The sequence below is a fragment of the Hevea brasiliensis genome, chromosome 11, assembly GCF_030052815.1.
Source record: "Hevea brasiliensis isolate MT/VB/25A 57/8 chromosome 11, ASM3005281v1, whole genome shotgun sequence".
Lineage (NCBI taxonomy): Eukaryota > Viridiplantae > Streptophyta > Magnoliopsida > Malpighiales > Euphorbiaceae > Hevea > Hevea brasiliensis.
The window spans coordinates 16,289,340-16,315,989 of NC_079503.1; the positions used below are offsets into that span (position 1 = coordinate 16,289,340).

General features: G+C 30.0%; 1 protein-coding gene across 4 annotated transcripts; it reads left to right on the forward strand.

The window, feature by feature from the left end:
- Window positions 1-20,170: 20,170 nt before the first annotated feature.
- Window positions 20,171-26,119, forward strand: LOC110654416 (VIN3-like protein 1). Of its 4 annotated transcripts, XM_058129982.1 has the most exons (6): window positions 20,171-20,344; window positions 21,531-21,599; window positions 23,011-23,650; window positions 24,095-24,405; window positions 24,502-25,614; window positions 25,848-26,119. In XM_058129982.1, exons 2-6 carry the CDS (start codon window positions 21,569-21,571, stop codon window positions 25,859-25,861), a joined length of 2,109 nt encoding a protein of 702 aa, XP_057985965.1. In that variant the 5' UTR covers window positions 20,171-20,344; window positions 21,531-21,568; the 3' UTR covers window positions 25,862-26,119. The 4 variants fall into 4 exon arrangements, with proteins under 4 accessions (XP_057985965.1, XP_057985962.1, XP_057985963.1 ...); XM_058129979.1 differs by having other exon boundaries at window positions 20,172-20,344; window positions 24,502-26,119; XM_058129980.1 differs by lacking the exon at window positions 20,171-20,344 and adding an exon at window positions 20,396-20,741 and having other exon boundaries at window positions 24,502-26,119.
- The last annotated feature ends 531 nt before the right edge of the window (window positions 26,120-26,650 follow it).

Here is a 26,650-nt window from a genome sequence, read left to right on the forward strand (position 1 = left end):
AATCAAATGTTATATTGGAATTTCAAATTTAAATTATGTTAGATATTATGAAAAGGAGATTATTCCCATTATATAACTAAAATAATGATTTCATATTAAAATATATTTTAATTAATAAAAATGAAAATTTGGATTCAAATAAATATAAAATATATTTTATATAATAAATAAAAAATTTAAATATAAAGTTTAAATTAATAAACCGTTTTGTTAGTCAAATAAAATTTTAGGAACTATATTTTGCTCTTTAGCCACAATTGTAATAAATTATAAAGATTTAATTGTAAAACAAAAAATTAAAAGAATTGGCCATAATTATGATTTAGTGCAAACATTTGGTTTTTTTTTATCTATTAAATCTTAATTTTTTTTTTAAAAAATAGTGAATAAAATAAATAGAATTTAGTTCAGATATGCAAAATTAAGATTTAAACTATTTTAAATCAGATTCGGCTATCCTATAAAAATAATACAATCCATGCTTGGGAAATGGATAGATTTGTATATGAAACTAGAGAATTGCCCATGTAAAAGAACGTGGCTAATAATAATTTTAATATAAATAATTTTAATTATACATTTTTAATTTTAATATATCTAAATTAAATTTATTAGCATTTACTTTATATTTTATTTTTATAATTTTTATATAGACTAAATTTTTTACCTCTCAAATTTTCTTCATAATAAAAAAAATATAAAACAATATAATAAAAATATTTATTAAATATATGAAATAATTTAAATTTTATTAAATTGTATAATCATTTTTATCATTTTAAAATATTAAAAAAAATTTATCCTCTAAATATATGTAAGAAATATAATATATTCAATTACTATCTTTATTTAGTAATATTAATATTATACTAAAAAATAATATTAATAATAAAAAAATTCAGGTAATGAAAAAGAAAAAAAATAAAAACAAAATTATATGTGTGCACAATATAAAATTATAGGAATCTAAATAAATATATATTGATACATTGTAAATTAATCATAATCACTACTTATTATGGTATAAGAAAGTAATATATATATATATATATATATATATATATAATTGGAATATTAATTATAATAAAAATAAATAAATAAATAATTAATACAAATTTAAAATATTACGTGGTAAGTCTGATATTGATAGATTCGTTGCTTGCAGTTAAATGGCCCCCATTTTGGTGTAAACCTTGTTAACAAAAAAGCCCATAAGTGTTCAGAGACTGGGCAGCAAATTCTGAGAGAAGAGGTGCTCTTCCAAGGGACCGGACGTAAGCTTAGTTTCTCTTCAATGAATTCCCAGTTATAAAAAAAAAAAAAAAAAAAAAAAAAAAAAAGGTCACAAAGAAATGTGCCCATCTATGCTAAGCACATTTCAATCTATGTGATTCCATAGAAGTCTAAATCAAAGCCCAATTCATGATTTTGGTCATGTCCCTTGATGATCAATAATGCTGAAAGCAAAATGAAGTTATTAAACTCTCAATTTTTTTCCACAGATATTTAATTAATAACCTTAAATTGATATTTAATTATTAATGCAGTTCTCCTCTTCTGCGGGTCAAGATCATGGATCTTAAATCTATAATACAACACAAAGAACACTTATAGATTGATGGGTCACCTCTCTAATACTTTGGATTAAGATAAGAGATTAATAAAATTAAGTTAATATATACATACTTGATAGCCCTTAATATAGATTTTGGGTTTGTCTTAATATAAGTTAGTATCAGAACAGGGCTTGGAGTTAGAATGTATGGAAGTCCTACAAGTACTAGGAATATAATTAGAACAAATATCTCAGAATCTTTATCTTTTAAAAATTTTACTTTATAAAATCTTAATGTAATCTATTTTCTTCCAAATAAAATGTAATGTGAGATGATCGGGACGAATGTTTGAGCCACATACAGCAGCTTGGACTCGATCTTAGTATTCGTCCGTTAATCGATTACTCGGATATCCGCCCAAAGATATCATTTTTAGGAGGAACTGAAGTATAAATCATTAAATTACTAATTTAATATTATAAAATAGTGGTATATGTCAGCTCACTCTTCTAGATTTTTTATTTATTTAGTTTTGACAGGTCTGCTGAGTTTTCCAACGGGAAATTCTAAAGCCAAGCGTTCTGCTGGCTTTGAATTGCTGGATCATACGAAAGGAAAAAGATGAGTTTTCTTGTGATCTCAGGGCGCTTGGCATTTATGAATGATGACCAAATCCAACTTGAATGGTAGCTCAAATTGTAAATGAATTAATTCAAGTGCACACCAAAAACGAGGAAAACTCATAGCCATTAGCCAATACACAATCCTTTCTTTTTTCTGTTAGCTTGAGCAGTTGGTTTGGGACCACAGTTAGGTGAGAAGTAGCATCATGAAACACACACTACCCTTTTCATCAATTAAAGAGAAGGCCTCATCCATGAACTTGTCCAATCTTTAACTCCATTTTTTATGCATTAAATACAACGCCAATAAGACCTTTTTCCTGAAATGGATGAGAGTTGTTAAGATTTCTCATTTCTAACTTAGTTCTTATGAATCGAAATGTATATGTTGTTAATACTTTATATTGATTTTAGACAGAAGTAATGTGTTCTTATAAAATTTTAGATGCTTTTCTCTTTAAATTAATTTTAAAAATTCATTAAACTCGATTTATTTTCTTAAAATAGTATTAGATTTTCATCGACTAATACCATCTCTTTTATAAGTGTTTCATGTTTCATATGTTCGATTCTAAGTGTAGTGGGTATGTTAATATTTTATATCAATTTGATTTGGGATAGAGGTAATGTGTCTCTTATAAAGTTTTGGAAACTCCCCTCTTTATATTTCATATCGTTAATGGTAATAGTAATTTATGATCAATAATTCAGTCACTTATAATTAAGGTTTTTATATTCAACTTATTTTAGAATCGACGATAATAAAGGATTAATGGTATATTAAATTTATATTATAAAATTAATAATATTAATATTAGTATATTATTTTTTATTTATTAGGATATTTTTTGTAATATTAATCTTCTTGATATATATTAAGTTAATATTAAATTACTAAATATTTTTTGTATTTTTCTAGCTTTTGAGTATTTAAAAAAATATTAATCAAAAATATTTTCTTAATTAATCAAAAATTAAGTATTTTTTAAAAAAAGACTTTGAAATTATTTTTAAAATTTTAATAAGCTTATTAAATATAAAAAATATATATAAATATATAATATAAACGAATATTCATTAATTTATGAATCACCACAGATCATTAATTTAGGATTGAAATGACAGCCACCACAAATTATTTGCAATCATGGTGGCCCCCATAATTAATCATTTTTTATTTTTTATATTTAAGAATAAATAATAAATAAATAAAATTTTTATAGTCTGAATAATTTAAATTCTGTATATCTATATCTCTATATCCATCCATACAGTATGACGCTATTTCGTTTTAACGTATTGAAATTTTTTTTAAGTTTAAAATTTTCTTTATTTATTATTAATTACAGCTTCAAAAATATAAATTACGTCATTAAATTTTTTAATGATAAAAAAATAAAAAATAAATTAATAACTAATTATAAATCAATTAATTTTAGATTTAATTATTGACATGTAACAGTTTAGAAAATTAAAATTATTTTTGAATTAATAAATTAAATTAAATTATTAATAATATAAATACACGCAATAAGCAAATATATTATTAATATTTATATAAAAACAAAAGTAATATTTTTTTATTGTACTTTAAATAATTTTTTTAATATTATAATTAAATAATAAAAAATAAATTATATCTTAAAATGTTTTTCGAAAATATTTCTAACTTCAAATAAGGATGAAATTCAATTCAATTAATTTTTTGTTAATTATTTCATTTAAAATTTTAAAATTATTAAAATTTATTTTTTAATTAAAAAATATTTTAAAAAAATAAATTAATGCTAAAATATGAGATATTTTGCAAAAATTCAATTAATTTAATGAAATTTTATAGTAAACACCCAAACTATTTTTACTTAAATCTATATATCTATATCTATAAAAATAGATACATTTTCCTAATTCTTATAGTGTTGCCACACAAGATTATACATTTATGCCAAGTGACTATTCATCTAGAAAATATAATTTATTTAATTATGCCACAAATGATTATATGTTATTTTATAAAATGCTATATGATCGTCAAAAAATTAATAGATTTATTTATTTTATAAAATTAATGAAATTATAAATTTTAATAAAATATCGCCCATACAATGAGCACTAATCTAGTTATACTTATTTCTTTATAAATAAGAGTAAAATATGAAAAATAAATATATTCATTTCACTTGTTAATTGTTCTAAACAATTGAATTCAAATAAATTATATTATTTTAAAAATATTTTAAACACGTGAATTTTCTTACAAACTCATTTGAATTAAATTATTTAATATAATTGAATTGAATCCTATGATAAAAATCATTTCAAACGTTCTGCTTACTATTGTGGTTGAAATGAATGATCCCATTGCTCATACCTTCTTATTGCAAATTTGCGATCTCTTTAGGTATATTATAAAATTTTTTGAATATATTTATTATAATTTTTAGTAACTAAAATATTATTTTTCACAATTTTTTTATAATACCATTAATTAGATTATTTTGATTCAATTAATTTTGAAGTAATTACATATTATTTTAATAAAATCGCTCGTAAATAAATTTATGCAATGTTAGGATGATATTAATCGTCCATCCTTCCTAGAAATTTTTTAGCTTCATGAATTCAAGTTATACAAGAACTTTTAAATACTCTACCACCCGATTTTCAAATCTTTCTTTCTTACTTTCAAATACCAACAAGTTCATTGATTCACACTGCGAAGGCCCTAATCCTATTTTTCTCTCCTGGTCTTATTTAGAGGTTCCTCTTTTAGCTCTATAAGGGGCGTTGTCTATATCGATTTACTTGTGAGTTGAGTATTCGTGGCTTCGTAAATTTGTGTTATACTACTGATTTCAATCACTGCCTATCACTCTCTCATATTCTCAAACACAAGAGTTTGTTGCTAACACCATTTAGGAATTGGGAAAGCAGCCCTTACATGCCCATTTGAAAGAAGTGACCTTCCACCATCACAACCACTGCCACCAATTTCTTTTATCATCAACCATCATTTGTGCCATTGACTCCTCAATTCTGTCCCCATCCTTCATTCCACTTGGATTGCAATTGCAACCTTTTGGACGAAAAGCATAAGGAAAATGAACCATCAATGAAGCACATCATGTTTGGCATAGCAAGATCCTCACAACTATGAGAACGATGCAAGAAATTAAGAGATCAACATATGGCAGAAAATTGGATTGTTATTTGTGGTATTACAACAATTTTATATATTGGTGCGGGGGTTCTTGCTTTTCAAGAGAAAGTGTAGAAAAGGAGAAAAACAAAACAAGTATTTTTAGCATTAAAAGTATTTGTGGGAATAGTTAAAAGAGGGGAGGTGCCAACTCTACGGATGATACTGAGACTGAGGCTTATCATATATTGGGCGTTTTTAACCTTTTAAATCATGGTAACTATTTGGGTTTACTTTCATTAATTTGCAAGAATAAAAAATAGGTCTTTGCTTATTTGAAGCGGAGGCTTTGGCAAAGGATTTGTAGTTGGAAGGGGATATTTTTTTCCCGTGCAAGGAAAGAGATCTTGTTAAAATTAGTAGCCCAAGCAATTCCATCTTATTGCATGAGTGTGTTCTCCACCCCTATTTCCTGATATGAAAAGCTTAAGGATGATGAATCTTATAGGAATTATGCAAATTGGGGAAAGTTGAAGAAAGATGGGCCTGGACCTAGAACACTGAGAAAGAAATGGGGAAAGAGAGAGACCCAGCATGTAACGACCCAAACTAGAGACCGTTACCAACACTAGGGATTAGGTCAGCTTAAGGTTGTCAGAACCTGTAACAAGCCTAAAATCTGTAAACATACCTTTAATACATGTACTATTAACACTCAAACAGATAAAAAACCATTACACTTTAGTCTTTTCATCCATACATAAAAATCTTTAACATAAAAGTGGTTCATAATTTGAACCTTAACATATATAAAACTCTAAAGCGTAATAGTTCAGCATATACACTCCCAAAAGAGTTAACATAATCATAAATATCACCAATCATAAGTAAAATATTACATAACTAACTGGCTCCTTGAAGGCCACAAATAAATTTAAGGATCAAATCAGATTAATTATTTTGATATATTTGTAGAATCGATAGGATCAAAATAAAATCTATCGATGTTACTCATGAATTCAATCAATCTAGCAGTGATTGAATAGATAATTGGCCTTTACTTATACATATTTTTTTTCTTACATTTTAGTAACACTTTCTTGATACTTCCAAGGCCCCTCCTCTTTTTTTATTCGATTAGAATAAGTTGTAAAAAAAAAGAATAAAAGTGGATTCAACCTTAGCAAAACTTGAGACTTAGGGTCCTGGCTTCAAGTAAAGTAAATCAAAATGTTACATAACTCCCATTCTATAATTACTAGTACAGTACTACTCATTCATATTTATATGTCCATTTATCCATACATCATACATAAAGAATAGTGCTAAAGCAACCCATGTTGCTCTTTCTCCAAAGGACTCTTATAATCTTGCAAACCTACACTTGGAGGTTAGAGGAAAGGGGTAAGCTTACACAAGTTCAGTGAGTAAACTAACCAATTAATTATATCATTCATTTCACACATATGCAATGCATCATCCAAATGGGTTTTCACATCATAAAAAATTTATGTAGGATGGACTTGTCACCAGTGACTCCCTAAATCCAATGTGCTCAGCTCATACAGAGGCTCATTAGGTCTTTTACTTAACATATATATCCAATATGCTCGGCTCATACAGAAGCTCCTTAGGACTTTTACGTAAAACATGACCTTTGTCATGCACCATGGGCATCATAAAAGATCTCCCCTTAGATTTTATGGATCCATAACATGCATAACATAGCGTAGTCATAAAATGGGAGAAGTCAGTGGGTCATCGATCATCCATCAATACACCAATAACAATTATGCAAATATACAACATATTTATATTTTAGATACATACATCCTAAATAAATATGACGTGATGCATGAGGATGATCATAAATTAAATTTAATTAGTTTTGTAACACCCTCCCTATAGTAACTCCGTACATTCTACTGTTTCGGTGACCAGTTTCGGTCCAGATAGTTAGAACGTCCGGAAAAATATTTAAATTAAAGTGAGAAACCATAATTAACTCAAATATTAATAAGAAAAATTTAGGAAAAATTTTAGAAATAAAATACAACCAAGTTAAATGAGCCGATGCCCTAGCGATGGGTAACCTAGTAGGAAGTTGCGGTTCTCCCAACTAGGAGCCCTAGACTTGAGGAAAAATTCATAAAATAATTTTTGGGACTCCAGAGAAGGGTCATTGAGGTTTCTATGGCATTAGAATGCCAAGAAAATACTTACAAAAAATTTTTCAATCAGTACAGATAATTTTAGTCTGTTAAGTCACACGGAGGGCATTTTGGTCATTTTGTCTTCAGAGATGATTTTTGGCGCACTTGTCCAGTTAAGTAAATAATTATTATGACATAATATGTGAATAAATATTACTAAAAATTAAATTGAAATTTAGTAGACAAGAAAAGAAAAGAAAATTAAAGGAATTAGAATTATGACATCATTATGATATCATTAAAAATCCTCCCACCCAATCAAACTTTGACACATGGCATTAACTTATTTAAAATGACTTAATGGGCAGAAAAAAAAGAAAGAAAAATCAGTTACTTCTTCAACCTTTGGGTAGCCAAAAAACGTGGAGAGAGAGAGAGAGGAAGGAAAACTCCATTAAAGCTTTTCCAAGCTTTTGTTCACCCATCAAACTACCTCAAAACCCTAGCCTCCCTTCACAAGAACTCATCTTCACACCTAGAGCAAGCTTTGGACAGCAAAAAGAAGGGAAGAAAGTGAAGTTTTGAAGCCTTGGAAAATGCCTAAGTCAAGGTTAGTGCTAATTTCTTCAAAAAATTTTGTGTATGGCTACCATTGAACATGATTTTAGTGTTGAAATTCATGGATTATATGTGTATAAAAATTTTAGTTATTGGAGTTAGGGTTTGAGGCACAAAACTTGGATTTTGTTCATGTGTTGGTGAATAAAAGTTTAAATGGTCAATTAGTGACCATTTGGCTGTGTATGATGAGGAATTGAAGTGAGTTGAGGCTTGGCATTTGTGTATAGGTGAGCTGCCTTGGCTGACCTGCAGGACTGAGCATGAGTCCAGCAAGTTTGGGCAGCTATAAATGAAGTTGTAGAGGTTCAATTGGTGCAAGACCAATTGGATATGAAACTAGACATATAATGGCACAACTTTGGTGAAGAAACCCTGCCCAAAAAACCAAACTAAGTTAACCTAAAAATTGCCCTAATCTGAGTGACTTGCATTCTGCCTGGGCAAAATGACTAAATGAATAGTGCTTATTCATTTGGTCATAACTTAGTGTAGAAAGGTCCAATTGACCTGAAATTTTACCAGAAGAAAGCTGAGACATAGACCTAAAACTTTCATGAAGAACACAAATCCAAATTCTGACCATAACCTAGTCAAATTGCCAACAAAACTTGGGTTACCAAATCTGGCAGAACCAGTTTTGCCCAGAATTTTGGATTCTGTCCAATCCAGCCAGTTATGGTGTTTAGGCTATAACTTGAGCTACAAAACTCCAAATGGAGTGATTCAAAAAAAGAAATGTAACTAGACAAAATAAGGAACAACTTTCATGAAGACAATTTTGTCAAATTCCTATTGTAAAAATGACCAATGGAACAGTAAGCACAAGGCTTAAAATCTGAAAATTTTGAACAACTAACACTAAGCTTAGAAATGGTATTGGCAATCAATACCAATAATTTTAGAATGCAAAATGTGGTACGTTGGGAGTATTAGAACCAATTTACCTCTTGTCTATGCAAAAGTCAACATTTTAGTTGACTAATGAAATGAATAGTAACACCTAAACTTAAATTTCAAGAATTGTAAAGTTTAAAAGTATAACATGCTCTAGTACACCTAGCAAGATGGGTTTGGATAGGTTGGCATGCCAATTGGGTTCAGTTAGCAGTATTGCACATGGCATTATGCCATTCTGTGATTTTATGGCTTTTAGCTATTCTGACATTGTGTTGAGACTTGGCCTTGTGCCTAATGTTATTACTGACTTATTAGTCGCTCATTACACCGAGACACATATGTGACCGATGATGTGACGGCCCGAGGTACTTAATACCCAATGCCAGTTTATCCGTTTATCCAGTCCAGTCGTCCAGTATAAGTTACTTGGGCAACCAAAAATGAAAGTGGATAAATTTAATGAAATAATGAATATAACAAGTACAAAATAAGTAAGACTACAAATACTCATCGAAAATTTGTTTGAAATGAGACATCAATACATTCACTGCATATTTATTTTCTATTATTTCTTTTTATTTTATTATTGGTACTACTAAGCATTATTGCTTAGCGCATTACTTTTGCCATGCGTAGGTTCTTGAGAGATAGACAGAGAGCCCAGTAGACCACAGACTGGGTGAGACCTTCTGCAGCTCTGCATAGTATCCGTGTCACCTCACCGACGTCAGTGCATTGATAGGATACTAGGTTTCATTTTGGGTATTTTGTAATTAACTTTTATTTTCTCATATGTAATTGAAACTTATGTGATGTATTTTGGTATTAATGTAAATAGTAGAAATTGTGTTTATGAATGAAAAAGTGAATATTTATTTATGACTTTTACATGATTATCATATGAGATGAATGATTGAGAAATGGAAATGTTGTTGAAAAACATATTGAGATTTTGTTGATGAAATGGAGTTTGGGATTGATTGAAAATATTGAAAGTGTTTTTCACAGGTTCCGAAGAACTGTTTTCTCCATTTTTAGCCGGTACTCTGCCGGATTTTCTATAAAATTTGCGGAACCTCAAATAAATTTATGATTTTAATAAATGACTGAAAATGAATTATACTTCACAAATTGTACTCCATAACTATGAAAAAAAATAAATTAGGAAGAATAAAAATGATTGAATTAAAATAGGGTGTTTCGGTAAACTGTGTGGCATATCTTGCTCGGCTACACTGTAGAAGGGTAAGGGGTGTCACAAGTTTCCATTTTATTAAGGTTAGAGTTACTTACTTCTTGTGGCTTATCAACCTCCCATCTCGAATGGTAGCTATCCTCGAGTCCTTAATCTTATGAGTACCTCAAGACCAATCCTACAAAAACGGACCCTAAAAAGTTATACAAGCTTCTAAAACTCTATACACATAATAGACATCTTATTCTAGGCCCTTAGGAACTATGCAACCATGTTTTGAAACCTTAGAAAAGAAAGAAGAAAAAGTCAGGCAGAACCTACTTTAGCTACTAAAGTTTCAGGCTTCGAATGGCCTTCTAATCCAGTGCTGACTGCGGTTACTGAAGTCTTAGACTTTGAGTGCCGAACCTAGAAATTTTTTTTAGATTTTTTGAGAAACTGCATACGTCAGCCATTGAAACTATGATTTTCGGTAGCCGAACCTGAAAATTTTCAGAATTTTCAAGTTGAAAACCTACAGAATCCTTCTCTCATCAACACCCAAACTCATTCCAAAGTTCCAAAACTCAAACTAAACATATAAATAAGTCTCTAGGATCTAAAACAACTTGAAATCATGCTTAAATCCCGCACACATTAACTAAAAACTCAAATCATAGGCTTTCCCTAAACCCAACATAGCATATTCAAGGATTTCCTCAAATCCATCAAAGGAAACTAGCCATTTAAGCTCATAACACTTAAACATGACTAAACTAACATTAAACATGCAATTTTAACATAAAATCATAAAATCCTAACCCTAACATGCATAAATTTCCTAAAACTCATCTTAAACACAACTTTACATGAAATTGAAGTTATAAAAACCTAATTCCTCATTAACTTACTTAGATCTACCTATTAGATTAAGAAGAAAGCAAAGTTATCTCTTTTCTTGGAGCTTGGAGGTGAGAGAGCTAAAGGTCTAAAGCTTGAATTTGATTTCCTAAGCTTCCTTATGAAAGAATTGACCTCCAAATCTTGAAAAACTCAAGAAAATTTCTTCAAAGAGCTCCTTGTAGGCTCTAACAATTGAGAGAGAGGGAAGAAGAGAAAAATCTAAGTGTTTTTAGCAAAAAAATGAGCTTTGGTCCCCTTTTTATACCCTCACTATTTAGGGACTTTTGGCTATTAGAAACTTTAGCTCTGATTGCTAGGGTCCATTCTATCCAAAAAGGGATTTAAACAGGAAAAAGGGACTTCGACTATCGAAAATCCATCTTTCGGCCGCTGAAGTTTCTTCTGTCCAAAATACACACTTAAAAACTTTTAAAAAAGAAAACCTTTAAAATATTTTCATTTTTAAATACATTTCGAAAACTTCAAACACACATATACATAAACATATACACCTTTTGCCACCCTTCCCTTCATTTACGAAATCTTAAAATTCGTAAGAATATTCCATTTGTGACAGAAATTCCAACGAATGGAAAGAGTGGGTGTTACACAACAAGAGCTTCCAGTAACAAGGAGGAAGGTCCTAGGAGGGATGAGTTGGAGCAAGTTGGCCAGTAACTAAATACTCAAAGAAATAGCATGTGTAGGAAAGAAAATTATGTATAGTAGTAAACAATAGAATAAGAGCATGCTTTGAGTGATTTCCTATTACATCAGCAAATTTGTTAGGCCAGAGTTCTCTTCATCTCCAGTGGGCCATTTGAAGTTTTTAATTTTATTTGGTTGTATTTTCCCTTCTTATTCAATAATACAAAGCTTTATTCAGCAACTTCCTTTACGTTTCTCTTTTTAACTTCTTTACAAACTCCTAACTCAATCAGAATCCTTTTTGGTAGGGTTCTAATGGGAATGGTCATAGGAAAATTCACTAGTTATCATGGGATAAAATGTGTCCAGGGAAAGATTTTAAGGGTATCGGTTTTTGAAACCTTCACTATTTTAATTTAGTTATGCTTGGTTGACAGAATTAGAGAATTATTTTTGACCCAAATGCTTTTCTTAGTCGGGTTCTCAAAGCTAAATAATTTCCAAAAGGGGATTTTGTTACTGCAGAAGAAGAAAATAGTCCTAGTTATGTGTGGAAAAGTTTTTTTGCTGGCTTCTTTCTAATGGTATTAGGTGGAGAATTGAGATGTATCTAGTATTAATATTTGGGGTGATCCATGGGTCAATAATGAAAATAATTTTTTATATTGACACACCTCTCATTGATGATTTAGAAGATTTTAAGTTTCAGGATTAATTAATAAGGATGGGTTGAGTTGGAATGTGGATTTGTTGCTTGAATTTTTTTTGTCCCTTTGTGATGTCCACATTGTTTGAATTCCCCTTAGTTTGTTAAGATGTATGGATATGTGTATATGGCATTTCACCAAGTCAAGTAAATATAGTGTGAAATCTAGGTACCATGTTGATATCAACTATAGTGGAGAATTGTCTAATTATGCTATTCTCAGTGACTAGAAAAGGATTTGGAAACTCCATGTGCCACCTAATGTTAAAAATTTTCTTCAGAGAGTTTTAAGAGGTATTCTTCCTAAAAGGGTAAATTTGGGTAATAAATATGTTGATATAGATGTTAATTGCTCTATTTGTGGTGGTATTGAAAATGACCTTCATGTATTTTTATCTTGTCTCTTGCTAATGATTTTTGGATGTCTTTTGATTTGGATTTGGATACCCATTCTTTCTCATGTTTTACTGAGTTTATTGGTTATTTGTTGAGAACTATTAATAGTGGTATTATGGAAAAGATTTGCTCCATTTTATGGAGCATGTGGAACCCAAGAAATTTGTTGATCTAGCAAGTTAAGTCTTCAACTAGGGATGTAAACGAACAGAGCCGAGCTTAGCTTTGAATAGTTCAAGCTCAGCTTGTTATATTTTTTTTTTTAGGCTCAAGCTCGGCTCGAGCTTTAATATTCAAGCTCGAGTTCAGCTCATTACATATATATTAAACTTGAGCTCGATTCGAGCTCGACTCGTATCAAACTCATTTATAATATAAACGAACCAAGCTCGAGTTCGGCTCGTATCAAACTCATTTATAATATAAACGAACGAAGCTCGAGTTCAGCTCGTTTATAAGCTAAACTTAAGCTCGAATTTTAGTTCGACTCAAGCTCGTTAATATTATTATATTAAAATAAAATTTAATTTAAATAAATGTAAATTAAAAATTTAAATAATTATAATTAAAATATATTTAATCTTAATTGAAATAAATTTAAAATTGAAAAAAAAATACTTAAGAGCCCATTTGAGCCCCACACGTTAGGTTGCCGGCCAACCAAAAAAGGGAAGCCACTCACTCCCCCTAATGTCCACATTGTTTGAATTCCCCTTAATTTGTTAAGATGTATGGATATGTGTATATGGCATTTCACCAAGTCAAGTAAATATAGTGTAAAATCTAGGTACCATGTTGATATCAACTATAGTGGAGAATTGTCTAATTATGTTATTCTCAGTGACTAGAAAAGGATTTGGAAACTCCATGTGCCACCTAATGTTAAAAATTTTCTTCAGAGAGTTTTAAGAGGTATTCTTCCTAAAGGGGTAAATTTGGGTAATAAATATGTTGATATAGATGTTAATTGCTCTATTTGTGGTGGTATTGAAAATGACCTTCATGTATTTTTATCTTGTCCTCTTGCTAATGATTTTTGGATGTCTTTTGATTTGGATTTGGATACCCATTCTTTCTCATGTTTTACTAAGTTTATTGGTTATTTGTTGAGAACTATTAATAGTGGTATTATGGAAAAGATTTGCTCCATTTTATGGAGCATGTGGAACCCAAGAAATTTGTTGATCTAGCAAGTTAAGTCTTCAACTAGGGATGTAAACGAACAGAGCCGAGCTTAGCTTTGAATAGTTCAAGCTCAGCTTGTTATATTTTTTTTTTTCAGGCTCAAGCTCGGCTCGAGCTTTAATATTCAAGCTCGAGTTCAGCTCATTACATATATATTAAACTTGAGCTCGATTCGAGCACGTTAGGTTGCCGGCCAACCAAAAAAGGGAAGCCACTCACTCCCCCTCCCTCCCCCCCCCCTTCTTTCTATCCGATGTGGGACTTTGGTTTTGTTTTTTTTTTTTTTTTGTGAAAAAATTTATTAACTTTTATTTTTAAATTTTAACTTACTTTTATTTTATATAAATAATTTACTACAATAAAAGCCTAACAGCACAATATAATATATAATTAAAATTTTATCATATTTATTATTACATTTATAATTTTTTAAGTTTTAAATTTAATTAAAAATCATATTTACATTATACACATGTATGCTTAATCTAATTTCATGGCTCTTAACTAAACTCAATAGTATTATGATTTAATTAAAAAGATTACCATATGATACAAATTCAAGATAATATATGATATCAATATATTAATTATAATTATAATCAACTCAATTACATGTGTATATATATACACACACATTCTAATAGTATTATGATTTAATTAAAAAGATTACTATATAATATAAATACAATATATTATATGATGTCAATGTATTAATGACAATTATAATAAACTCAATTACATAAATGTGTACACACACACGCACACATAATCTAATTTTATGGTTCTTAACTAAACTCAATAGTATTATAATTTAAATTTAACATATTAACAATTTAATTCTTGGGGAATAAGTAGATAATATTAAGTAGGAAAAGATTTAGGAGAAAGAATTTTTAAATGATGCATAAAGAGAAAGTGTTTAGACAGAGAGAAGAATATTAATAATGGATAAATAGTTTAGTATTAAAATTGAATATTAATCTTTTAAAAGTTTAAATTTCACATAAAAGAAAACTAATCAAGAGATTGTAAGTGGGACTACATATTGAACGAAAGTAATAATAATTATTAGATATATTAATATTAATTTTGAAACTTAATTTTTTAAAAGTTTAAAATTTTAATAGAGAAGGAAGAGAAGGGGAGAGACATGCTTCATATTTCAAATCACACTAACGCCAAAAGTATGTAATTTTAATTTCTTTAGTAATTTAATATAGATAAAATAGTTCACAATAATTTTTATGTATTTATTATCCAATATTCTAAATTTATTCTTATGTAAAAATTAACTTATTTTTTTAGAAAAATAAATCTAAAGCATAAATAACTATATAATTATAAATATATTTTATATATTGTTTATATCATATTTTGAAAGAATAGATTATTTTAAAATTAATTATAAACAAAATAAATATATTTATAATATTTTAAAATTATAATAATTAATATAAATATTTTTGTCTTGCTCACGAACTTGTTCAACAAGCCAGCTCGCGAGCCTGTTCAACAAGCCAGCTCGCGAGCCTATTCAATGAGCCAGCTAGCGAACCTGTTCAACGAGTCAGTTCACGAACTTATAAACGAGCCGAGCTCAAACTCGAGCTCGAGTCGAATGCTGCTGAGCTCGAGCTTGACTCGTTTATTAAACGAACTTAAAATTCGAGCTCGAGTTCGACTCGTTTAAAAATTGAGCCGAGCTTTTATCGAGCCGAACCTTGAATAGCTCACGAGCAGCTTGATTCATTTACACCTCTATCTTTGACAACCATTGATATTGTACAGGGTGGTTTGAAATTGATGGATGAATGGCAATGGCACATGTGGATGTAGTTGCAGCCTCACACGTTGTGGAGTAAGTCGCTGGAGAGACATGTAAAAAGCAACGTTGATGCTGGATTCACAGGGAGGATAGGTGCACATCTATGTTGCGGTCTTATGGACTTCAATGGCTCCTTCATTTTATCAGGTTATCAAGGTACTTTTTATCTTCCTCGTGTAGCTAAAGCTCTTGCTCTCAGAGAAGCCTTTCTTTGATTGAAAAATAGCAATATAAGTACCATTGACATCGAGATGGATGGTGGATGCTATTCATCATAGTCAAGATGATTGGTATGTCTTTGGATATATTATTTTTGACTGTAAGCACCTATTATCTCAAGGGTTTGATTGGACCTTAGTTTGGATTTGAAGACAAGTTAATATAGTTGCTCATTATTTGCATCGGTTAGCTACATTTGATGCTAGTCTCACCTTTTGGTTTGAGCCTTCGAGTTCTCCTTGTAACATCCTTTAATTTTGTTTGATATTATTTTAAGTTTCTTTACTTAACATTTTGGGCTTTAGGTTGAGAGTATTGGGGAGGACTACTAGTCGGAATTTAGTTTGGACCTGAAATATAAATTGGATTTTATTAATGAAATTATAATTGAAAAAAAAAGGAAGGTGCATGATATTGTAGCATACACATATAGATTATGAATTTTTTAATTTTTAAAATATATTTAATAATTTAAATATAAAAAATAATATTTTTTAATAATTTTTTTAACACCATTAGTCACACTTTTCAAAATATGATTTAGTTAATAAAAATTAAAACTTGAGAGACATATTTGGTTGTAAATTTTTCTCTTTCAGTGGCTAAATAACTATTGAGCATTATTTTAGGGCCTAAAATTAATTTTTAAACATTCATTAAGCTAAATTTACAAATATTTTAATATTATTTTTAAATTTTATAAAAATATTGAACATTTAAATTTTAATTATTTTTTATTTTTAAATTTAAATATTATTTTTTATTTTCAATGTTTATAAAAAAAATACAGGAAATAAAAAATACTTCCACAAATATTTAATTATCTTCTTAATATTTATAGAATATTATTTATATACATTAAAAATAAAAGAGATATTAATTATCTTTATAAATATATATTAAAAATAAAAGATATATTATTTGATAAAATTTATTATATTGCTATAAATAAAAACACTATAGTTAAATAATATCTTGATTCAAATGAGTTACAAAAGTATATTTATTTAATTTTAAATCTTTAAAAATATAAAATATTTTTTTATTTATTAAAATGATTGATTTAGTTTTTTGTAAAAAATAATTATTATTTTTTATATAATTGAGCCTTAATTGAGAATTAAAGGGAGAATTTGAAATTCAATTTTGGTTTATTTACTCCAAGACCCTGCATTCTCTTCCAAGCCTATGTTTATTATTAAATTATGAATCTATTTAATCTTAAATGAAAAAAAAGTGAATTAATTAAATAAAAAAAATTCATTTTAGACCTAATTAAATATCACTAAAAAATTTAGAGTCTTATTTAAAACTTTATTCTATAGTCAATAAAATAACTATTTAAAAAAATTTTCTAACAAGTGTTCGTAAGACACTGGTTAAGAAATAGTTATTTAAATTTATATATTTTCATTATTATGAGTTCTTTAAAAAATTTTATATAATTTTATCATAAATTATATATAATATTATGCGAATTTAATTGTAATTAATCAAAATTTTAAAATAACAAAAATAATTTAATTACTTTTATATAAATATCCTGAAGGCACTTAAAAAAAAAAAAAAAAAAACTTTTCTCAACCTTAACCAATCCCATGAGTTTCTGTTTCTCTGAAATCTTCAACCTGCAGTCAAATTTACTCTACAAAAGGAAAACTTAGTCAAATATTGAGGAACCCACCATTGACCAAAACCAACTTTAAGACTAGGCCTATATGGAGGCTAAGCTTGTATAAATTTATTAAGGTATTTTTTTATCTGTTTTATAATTTATAAAAAAATTAACTTTTTTGAAATTTATAATTATTTTTTTTAATAATATTTTTTTAAAAAAAATAAATTTTATTTTTTTAAAACTCAATAAGCCTTATTACTATGTTCAATATTTATTAATTAAAATATAATTCATTGATTTTTGATTTAACAATAAAATTGTTTTAATTTATAATCACTAATTTTATAATTAGATATTGATGTGAAAAAATTTAATGTGATATTTAGTTAATATTTTTTTATTTTTTTATATAAAATATAAAATTATTATCTTGATATATAAAAAATTATTTTTTTACTGAAAATAAAATAATTTAATATATATATATAATTTAAAAGAGAAAAGAGAAATATTGATTGAGTATTATGTTGATATTTTCTAAGTTATTATCTAACTAAAAATTAATAATTAAATATTAAAATGATTTTATTATATAAAATTTAAAAATTAAAAATATTTTATATTATATTTTTAAATTAAAAGATAATAATATTATAATTATATAAATTTAAAAATAATTATTAAAATTGATCGAAAGTAAATGTTTCTTGGAATTCCAATAAGCCAAGTGTGATTTCCTTAAAGCTAAAAGAGAGCACAGAGAAAGTGTGGGAACGAATCATAAAAAGTACCTAACTTTATGTAGTATGATGACATGGCAGTATCTGAGTGTGATTGTGACTCCTCCTCCCAATTCCCATTTGATACGTATCTCAATAATAATTCTATTAATTTCTTTCTTTCTTTTTTTTTTTTTTTTTCAAAACTTGCCAACAAAATTAGATTCAACATTAACGCCTAATAACTTTCAAGTAAGTTTGGAGTTGGTAGTTTGAAATCAATGACATATTATTATTATTATTAATCATCAAAGAAATATAAATAAATTTTATTTTAATACATGTGAATGCAATTTTTAAAATGTTACATGGTGAATATTTATTTAAAAATTTATTTAATTATATAGCATAGAGAAGTGTTATAGAATAGTTATTTAATAATATTCAAGTCATCTCTAAAATAGTAAAGTCAATAATTTTTAATTTTAGTATTATATAAAAATTTTTTATTTATATTTTTCAATATATTTTGGATTTGTGAATCTTATAATTTAATTTTAATTTTCAGAATATTTATGGAAATATAAAGAGATAGACTAAGAGAGATAATGAGAGAAACACATAAAAAAAATTAAGGAGAGAGAAAAAAGAAAAAAAAATAGAAAAAGATGGATAAAAAGAGAGATGGAAGAAAAGATAAGAGTAAAGAGATTATAAATATTTATAATATTTAAGAATTTATTTATCAAAATATAAATACTTATTTATAAATAATAAAGTATACTTAAATATTTTATATTTTCACCCTTTTGGCTTTAAAGGTTTGATTTTTTTTTTAATTCAAGAACTAAGTTTTCAATATTTTGTATTTATATGATGAAATAAATAATAATATTAAAATCGATAATATATATTAACATTAACGCTGTATCAATATTATTTTTATCACGTCTGTTTCACATAATAATAAATAATGATTTAGTTTATATTTTCACACTTTTAGCTTTAAAGGTTTGATTTTTTTTTTTCAATTCAAGAACTAAGTTTTCAATATTTTGTATTTATATAATAAAATAAATAATAATATTAAAATCGATAATATATATTGACATTAATATCATATCAATATTATTTTTATCACGTCTATCTCCCATAATAATAAATAATGATTTAGTTTATATTTTCACACTTTTAACTTTAAAGGTTTGATTTTTTTTTTCTTAATTCAAGAACTAAGTTTTCAATATTTTGTATTTATATGATAAAATAAATAATAATATTAAAATCGATAACATATATTGGTATTAACGCCGTATCAATATTATTTTTATCACGTCTGCCTCACTTAATAATAAATGACGATTTAGACTATGTTTATTAATGTTTAATAACATAGGGCATCAAATTAAAAAAAAAAAATCACAGGACTTTTGTATCAAAGCGGAAAATTATAAGATTTTTTTTTTTAATTTTTCTGAATTTTTTTTCAGAAAAATCTTGATAATTGATTTTTTAAATAAGAAGACCGCATAATAAGGAAATTAAATTCTCCTAAAAATAGAGTAAAATAAATAAAACAAAAACAAATACAGACAATTCCGGTACCACGTTCCAGTAAGTACGTGACAGAGCACGCACCAATCGAAACAAATGATAGTGCTTCACGTACTTTTTGTGCTCAGCACAACCAACCCTGCATTCGAGCTGAACAACTTACCCAAACGCTTCTCCTCCGCGCGTGAAACTTGTATTTCGTCCTCGTCCTTGGCTCAATTCTCTAAAACGTGAACAACTCGTACAAGCCAAGCCTGCTCTCCGCTTCTCTTCCCTTGTTAGAGATACCAACGGAGAAGTTTCTCCTTTTCTTTTCCACCTCTCTCTCCTCTGATTCGGGTCCTCTGTTACCCAATTCTTCACTCTTGGCCCCATTAAAACCCTAGATTCCTCTCCCATTATCCACAGGTACTTCTCCTTTTTTCTTGTTTATTTCTGTTTTTGTTTTTTCAAATTGTCGTTTTGATTTCTGGTCTCTGTGTTTCCTCTCAGATCCGTTCCTTTTTTCTTCGTTTTCTCCGTTCCTCTTTCAGTTTGCTTTTATTTTCTCTGATTGCGTTCTCCTTTATATACTCGAGTTTTGAAAATTTATGTGATTTTCCTTTTTTTTTTTTGTATTTTTTCTAATATTAGTTTACGTTATATCTAAACAATGTACGGACATTCAGGCACTTTTAACTGTTAAAGTTTCTGTTTGCTGCTTTTTCCATGTCGTTTTGGATTCTGTTTCGATATGTTTGTTGTATTTATTTCTTTCCTGTTTTTAGTGAGCGTATGTGAAGCTAAGCATGGGTTTTGAAATGGGGTATGTTGATCTCGCATGAAATTTTTTAAAGATAAAAGTAGTAATGTGCTTTGAGGGGTTTATTGTGTGTTTGTTGATAAGATTCAATTGGATATTTCTGTTTGCTCTTCAGTGCTATTGGTTGTGCGGATTTTGGGTCATTATGTTTCTTTCGTTAGCTGCATTGCGGTAAAAAAGGGGAAAAGGAAAGTAAATTCAACTTTGGAAATGAGAGAATTTTTGATCGTGCAATGTATTTTTTTAACCTGCTGCAAGAGAAGAAAGTGAAAGAAATGTAGGTTTTTTGGATCACATATTGGGGAGTGAAAGTGAAATATTCAATTAGGCAGTGAAAATTTTAAGATTTACTGTATTTGGGTGTGGCAGATGGATGTTAAGATGAATGTTTAGTATTACGATAATAGGTAAGATTAAGAATGAACACATTCAATCATGTAGCACACATTGGCATAAAATGAAAGAGGGTTGATCAAGATGATATGGGCCTTGTCCAATGTAGAACATTGAATGTATCAATACAAAAATGTGATAAGTTAGTGATGGAAAGAATGAAGGGAAAGGGAGTACCTAAAATGACGTGGAGTGAAGAAGTATCAAAAGATTTGTTATTGTATTAATATTAATATATAATTGGTCTCAAACAGAGTTGAGTGATGAAACAGGATACGTAAAATTGATCCCAATTAGTTTGGGATTAATTCTTAGACTCTTACTTCTTTTTGATGTATTGTTTTTAAGTAAATGATGGAAATTTGAAGATGTTTTGATGTTTTGAATTCATTGTTACAGGTGGGTCTGGGGAGGCCTATGCGCTCACCTGTTGAAAAATGGATTTAGAGGATAAATTCCTTGCTAAAGGTATGTTTTTTATCTTCTTTTCTTTTTATAACTTGATTTTTGGTTGTCTTCTTGTGTTGGTTTTCATGTATGCTGTGAAAATTGGTTGCATGGTAATAGTAGAAGCAGTGGTGGAGATTATTAGGACATTGTTCAGTTGTTCAGTTCACTGATTGGATTCTATTCTTCCCCACCCCCCTCCCTCCCACAACACTTTGGAGGTCCCTTAGTGGAGTAGTCCTTTCCCATACCGTAATCCAGCTCCCCTAACCCCAAGCTCATTGTGGTTTGAACCTGGCGTTTGTAAATCCCAAGTTCAAACTACTGGGGTGTGCCTGTAAGAACTGCAAGAAGATGACTTTAAATGACTCGCAGTTGTGGCAGGTGTGGTTAATTGCCATGCCATATTCTTGACTCGTACCCATGATACGTTTTTCTTCTCTTCCTTTCCTGGTTAGCTCATAATTTCTTTTGTGTTTGCACTTATCTGCAAATTTTTGTCCCAGCTATCCTGTTATTCATGGACCACTGGCATAGATTTAGCTGCTGCTATGATCCCAATTTTAGCTTGAGATTTAATCTTCTTGGTTCTATGCAGGAATCTTCTCCTATATTGGTATGTTTTACACACATGTTTGCGTAGATGACCAACTATCTTATTAACCTCATTAATGCCAATTTCACCCTATTCAGGAATGGCAATTGGGCAGAGTGGGTTTAGCAATTCCCATATGATGTCATGACTGGTATAGCTGTTGCTTCTGGTGCCTTTTAGCAATTCTACGAGATCATAGAAGAAAGTATTTAATGATGATGGTCCCTTGGCATTTGTTACTCCAATGTTTATTTGATTTAATACTTTGACTTGTGTGTCAGACCCCTGACATGCAAATAAAAATAGCTCTTTTTTTTTTGGGTTTTCACCACTGTATGCAATTCTTATTGACTTGTGGACTATACGTTATAGGGCAAACTTTTGGTAAAAACTGACGATATCTTTATAAGATATCTGAAACTTAGAAAAAGGAAAAAGATGATGTGGTGTTCATCTTGAATGATTGGGAGAATAAGTTTATGAAGAAAGTTAATGTTGTAAGTCTTCAATTATTGATGGTCGTGGACATAATTTTTCTAAGAAGTTTAGAACCACCCCTTCCATATATAAATATATATATGGAAGGGGGTGTTCTAAACTTTTAATATTGAAGGAATAAAAGGGCGAAGAAAATGTCAAAAAGGAAAATGGGTTGAGCTACTAAGAAGGGAAGTCTTATACTCATACTCCTTGACACAATTTTTAATGGTAATACTGGACAGCTTCATTCAATTTCACATGTTTGCATGTAATGTTGGATTGTTTGTAGTGAATATGTTGTTTTGTTTCTGCCAAAGGGTTCTCATTTTTTTCAATTGGTCCGTTATTCTCTTCCAGTTTCTGGGGTTCAAAGCCTTTCTTCCAGTGTGCAAAGCACACCTGAGAAAAATGGGAATTCAGATGATGCTTCGAGAAGTCCAGAACTCCTTCAAGAGTTTCTGAAATCTGGACCAAAAAAGGAGCTTCTTCGAACTTGCTTTGATAAGGAAAAGAAGCACACAGCTTCATCTAAGAGCAAAACGACAGAAGTTACAAAGATAGGTAGCAAAACAATTAAGAAGCAGGAATCTAAAAAAGTGTCTTCAAGTCCCAATAATCAGCCTTCCTTTAAGAAGCAACAAAGAAAGGGGGAAAATCCCACACAACTCGTACCTGCTTCTGAGCAGTCATCAGATTTTGGATGTTCAAACTCATGGATATGTAAAAATTCTGCGTGTAGAGCTGTCCTATCCATTGATGACACATTTTGCAAGAGGTGCTCTTGTTGTATTTGTCATTTATTTGATGACAATAAAGATCCTAGTCTCTGGTTGTTTTGCACATCTGAAACTGGTCAGGGAGACTCCTGTGGGCTATCATGTCATATTGAGTGTGCACTTCAACGTGATAAGGTGGGCGTTGTTGATCTGGGACAATTGATGCAACTAGATGGTAGTTATTGCTGTGCTTCTTGCGGTAAAATTTCTGGCATACTTGGGTAAGTGAATTCTATTCATGTTGTTGACTCATTTTTCTGTAAACAAGTTTTATTTTTCAATAAGGTGTTTCATCAATTCTTAGTTGATGTTTGGCAGCTCAGAGTTTACTCTATTTATTCATTTTGAGTTTGAAAAGTACCATCCTACTTCATCTTATTGAACAATTTCCTCTCTACCCTGTTCTTGTCACTGTATTTTACCATGAAAGAAGCATGTGCATAATGTGTCTTTATTGCTGAAAGATGATTTCCAGTACATGAATGGAGCTTAGTGAATTAAATGTCTTCCGGGAAAAGATGTTTCTCTAGTTCTAATTGAGATGGTACCTTAAACAGCATTAAACATAGTCATGTAGGCCAATAACTGTGGGTTAATTCTATGCTTCTGTAATATATTTGAACTTTGGACTGATGACAATGGTCTGATTTTATCAATACTGACAGATGTTGGAAGAAGCAGCTAATCATTGCCAAGGATGCTCGTCGTGTTGATGTGCTCTGTTATAGGATATACTTGAGCTACAGGCTATTGGATGGGACTTTAAGGTTTAAAGAGCTGCATGAAATGGTGAAAGATGCCAAGGCCAAACTAGAAACGGAGGTGGGTCCGGTGAATGGTGTTTCAGCCAAGATGGCACGTGGTATTGTCAGCAGACTCTCTGTTGCTGGTGATGTGCAGAAACTTTGCTCACTTGCAATTGACAAAGCGGATGAGTGGTTAGCTATCATTTCTAATGGAAAATCAAGTTGCAGAGGTTAAAATTCATATAGCTGTTCTCTGTTGTCCTACTGTTGTACATGACAACCATAAAGTTTGCTGAAATGAATAACACAATTTGTCTTTTCCGCAGAGGATTCACTCCCTGCTGCTTGCAGGTTCTTGTTTGAAGAAGTGACATCGTCATCTGTCATAATCATTTTAATTGAATTGTCTACTGTATCATCTGATGATATTAAGGGCTACAAGCTCTGGTATTGCAAGAGTAGAGAAGAAACACACACAAAAGACCCGATTTGTGTGTTTCCAAGAGCTCAGAGGAGGATTTTGATATCCAATCTGCGGCCCTGCACAGAGTACACTTTTCGAATTGTTTCATATACAGATGCTGGTGACTGGGGTCACTCTGAGGCCAAGTGTTTTACCAAGAGCATAGAGATAATTCACAAGAATCCAATTTCCTCAGTTGCTGTCAATGGCAAGAATCCAAATACCCAATTGGGAGGAGGTACTTCTGGTTCAAAAAGAGAGTCTAAAACTACAATGTCTGTAAATTCTTCTGGATTCAAGGTTCGAGAGCTTGGAAAGGTCCTCCACCTGGCTTGGGCTCAAGAGCAAGGATGTTTTGAAGGTTTTTGCAGTGCTGATACAGAAAAATGTTGTGGAGCTAGCCAAGTGATGAAGTCTGAAACTATGGAAGATCAGTTGCCATCTGTTTCACGTGGGCTTGACTTAAATGTTGTTTCTGTGCCTGATTTGAATGAAGAGCTGACCCCTCCATTTGAGTCTTCCCGGGATGAAGATAATGGTTGTACTTTGGAACAGGCTGTTGAGGTGGATGACGATGCTGCTTCTCATGACATAAAGAAGAATGGTTTAGCAAGATCAAATGGTAGTGGTGACTCCCAGACCTGGACCGATGGGCCTAGTGCAGAAGAGCCAGCTGTTGATTCGGGGGCAGAGCTGTGCAGGAAAAGGGCTGCACATTCCAATGAGGAGATGAATGACTGTGTTAGCACTTTGATAAATGGATCACCATTCCGTGTTTCCAATGGCTCAGGTTGCTTGGATGACAACTTTGAGGACTGTGTAAAGATAATCCGAATGTTGGAATGTGAGGGTCACATTAACCAGGAATTCAGGTTGAAATTACTGACCTGGTTTAGTTTGAGATCAACAGAACAAGAACGACGAGTGGTCAACACTTTCATACAAACTCTGATGGATGATCATAGTAGTTTGGCAGGTCAGTTGGTTGACTCCTTTTCAGATATCATATCCAGCAAGAGGTCGCGAAACGGTTTCTGTAGCAAGCTGTGGCATTAAATTAGGGCTGGGCATCCAAAAATACGGGATTGCTATTTTCTTCGCGATTATTTTTTCCCATGTGACAAATTACCTCTGATTGTTTTGCCGTTCTATGTACAGGCATTTTTTCTTAAATCACTTCGTGAAGTGATTCATTTATGTTATGGACAGGTTTGTCCAGCTAAGAGATTGGTTGCTGATTGCAGAGGCAGTTCCCATTTTTCTTGAAGGCAATGTCCATGGATGGAAGGCTTCATGCTGTAAAAGGCATTCGCATGTGAGACTTCATCCTGTAGAAGCCATTGCAATTTCTCAGATTGTGCTAATTACATTTGAAGCAGTAGACGTTAGTGATGAACATTTATATATTTGGATACTGTTATTATTTTGCCTTCTTTAATTCAAAGAAGGGTACGTTAATTGATGGCTAAATTTAGTGGTTACATTGTGTTCTTCTGTCTTGTGCCGCACACTTTCAAATGAGCTTGAGATTTTATTTTATTTTATTTTTTTAAAGTAGGCTCTAACTAATGTTGGAACCTTACTTGCCTGTGTACTTCTAAATGAGTTTTGTGAGGCCAAGTGAGGTTATGAATTCCAGCAATTTATTGCTTTCTTGGAATTTGGGTGCCATTAGAATGTTATAATCACATAAAATTTCAGCAATGGAACTTCACTGCCTCTTCAAAAGGCCAGTCTGCATATTTAGTTAGGAAGTTTAGATTTGTTTAATTGTTGGCTTTTTCTGGTTTTCATTGTATTTTATCTTGTTTGTAAACGACTAAACTTAACCTAGTTAAGGTTTAGAATAATACTCTTTTACTGTTTTTAATATGAATTAATTTTCACAGGGAAAAAAAGAAAAGAAATAACAATGAAAATGTTGTGTTTCCCTGCATAAGTTCTTGGTATAGATGGCAGTGAAGGCATTTCTAGAAAAGGAATTGTTAAATAGGATATTTGAAGAACCAGTA

Coding starts and splice junctions, on each gene's coding strand:
- LOC110654416 (XM_058129979.1), top strand. CDS start 21,569: ATGGATTTAGAGGATAAATTCCTTGCTAAAG. Junction 23,651..24,094: donor AAAATTTCTGGCATACTTGG/GTAAGTGAATTC, acceptor CAATACTGACAG/ATGTTGGAAGAAGCAGCTAA. Junction 24,406..24,501: donor TGGAAAATCAAGTTGCAGAG/GTTAAAATTCAT, acceptor TCTTTTCCGCAG/AGGATTCACTCCCTGCTGCT.